Raw genomic sequence first — 2275 nt, forward strand, 5'->3', positions numbered from 1 at the left:
TAGTTTTATCCGTCTCTGTAGTGGGGAGGCCAAGCTTTGGTCAGTGTGCCCCAGTGTAGCTGTGGCTAATGTAGCTCACCACCATCAGCGTATAAATGACTGAATGCTTTGACTTTACAAAGTGCTACACAAGTACAAACAATGACCGTTTCAGTCTGTAAAACATTTTACATATAAAATCATGAGATGTGCTGTATTTTGGTTTATTTCTGGAAAATACAAATATTTCAGTTAAACAAATAAAAAAAGACATTTTTAAATTATTAAAAGAATACAGAAGGATGGTTGAGCAAGCTCCTTTTATTAAAAAAGGGTTTTATATTACTAAAAATAAATTAAAGTATATCTTATATCTGAAAATAAGTGAGTTAAATTTAAAAAAAAATTGTTACTTTAAAAAGTAAACAAAAAAAGCTCCTCATATAAAATAGAAATCAGTTTTAAACGGGGAGAAAAGGAGAGGAAACAGTTTGTTGATGTAAAACACTGATGAGTGAATCCAGCTGAAGTTCAGGGAGGCGTTTCTCCCAGCGCCTGATGAGCCAGCCTCAGGTTCTCCCTGAGCTCCTCCGCCTCCTGCGCCGCTCTGGCCCTGAGGATGCTCAGCTCACTGTGCGCATCCTTGTACCTCTTTGTTGCATTTCTTTTGTCCTGCGATGAAGCAGAAATACTTTAGTGTTCCTTACATGTTCTGTCTGCATGTTTAAGCTGTGTGTGATGCTCACCTTTACTGCTGCCTGCAGCTCATCCTTTAGAGACGCCACCTCCTGCTTCAGGCACTGAACCTCCGTCTCCTTCACGCGCATCGTGATCTGAAGAAAGGAAATAAAATTGGGAAAAAAAACATCTAGAAGACGTGGATTCAGCACCAACTTGGAAGGACTACAGGAATTCTTTCCTATTTTTGCTATTTTCTTATAGATCTTTTCTTATAGATCTGCTTCTGTGTTTGGGATAGCAATTACAATCAAAGCGAGAAGACAAGGCAGACGACTTCAGAGGAATCGGTCCATCAATCTGGAAGATTAAGGACTCTGTACATCTCAGACTCCCAGGACTAAACCAATTCCTGTCATCTGTGGAAATGCTAAAATGACTCTGCAGCCGTTTGGTGAATCAGAGATGAGCGAGCAGATGAGGAAGCCGATGCGGCGCTTTATGTCATGGTGCTGAAACAATCATCTCATTTGCTTCTCCAGATCTGCTGACAGACCCCTACAGAAGATCCTACAGCCTGCAGCCACCAGCAGCTAAAAGCTACAAGCTAAGGAAATGATGAGTTTCAACAACATTTAATTTCCTTTGGGACCAAAAAGGATTTCTAAATTAAACTGAATTCAAACGCTGATCTGTGAGGCCAGTTAATAACCCAGGATTTGTTCAAATTCACCTTATAATACAATAATACTACCTTAAAATACCAAATATTAATAAAAATATGCTACCTATCATTACCATTATACTACCTTATCATACATTATACTTCATTAAAACACCAATATGCTGAAAAAAAGCTATTTTATTGTACTGCCTAAAAATACTCTTACACTAAGTAATAATACAATGCTACCATCAGACCATTTTTTAATCATAATAGCATTTTAAAGAAGTTGCATTATTCTAAATAGTTTAAATACATAATACTAAATAATGATACTATACGTACTACCCAACAATACCATCATGTTACCTTTAATTACCATTATAAAACAAATATACTACCTAATACCATTATACTAGCTAATAATACACTTATACTACCTCGTGAAGTAATTTTACCACCTAACCAAACCAATTTACTACATTTTTAACACTTTTAACTCTGATTTGTTGCAGTTTATAGGAAACAGACTCATTGGTATTTTAAATGAATAATTCACCTCCATCTCGTACGCGTCCATCCTCTGACCCAGTGGCAGCTGGTCCTGTTTGGCCAGAGAACACAGTCTGGTGATCTCTGCCGCCAGGTGACCGCTCAGCTCCTGGAAACGCAAACAAATTCAGCTCATTTTCCTTTATTGAAGTCTTAAAAATGTTCTTTATAAAACCAAAATACTTGCAGTTTGTACTCATTTAGCTTTGCTCTTAGTGTTTATGTCTTTTACCGCGTTTTCTGACTCGTAAAAGGAAATGTTTTCTTGGATTTTTTTTTCCTCCTCTAAAAAGGCCACAGCTGGACATCAACACTTTACTACCTTTTATTCTTTAGATTTATGCTAAGATTTTCCATTTAAACTGCAGCTCTGCTCTCATTGAACTAATATATATATATATA

At 36.8% G+C, this 2275-nt stretch overlaps 1 protein-coding gene across 1 annotated transcript in view; it reads right to left on the reverse strand.

Annotated features, from left to right (window-relative positions):
* Positions 1-268: 268 nt before the first annotated feature.
* The window catches only part of LOC107103131 (interaptin-like), a 15774-nt gene continuing 13767 nt past the window's right edge, over positions 269-2275 (reverse strand). The window contains exons 13-15 of the mRNA XM_015402665.1: positions 1881-1982; positions 726-812; positions 269-651 (exon numbers count right to left, since the gene is read on the reverse strand). Coding sequence (XP_015258151.1) covers positions 511-651; positions 726-812; positions 1881-1982 — 330 coding nt within the window. The 3' untranslated portion in view covers positions 269-510. The remainder of the gene's footprint in view (positions 652-725; positions 813-1880; positions 1983-2275) is intronic.

Source organism: Cyprinodon variegatus, unplaced genomic scaffold, assembly GCF_000732505.1.
Source record: "Cyprinodon variegatus isolate N-32 unplaced genomic scaffold, C_variegatus-1.0 Scaffold1380, whole genome shotgun sequence".
Classification (NCBI taxonomy): domain Eukaryota; kingdom Metazoa; phylum Chordata; class Actinopteri; order Cyprinodontiformes; family Cyprinodontidae; genus Cyprinodon; species Cyprinodon variegatus.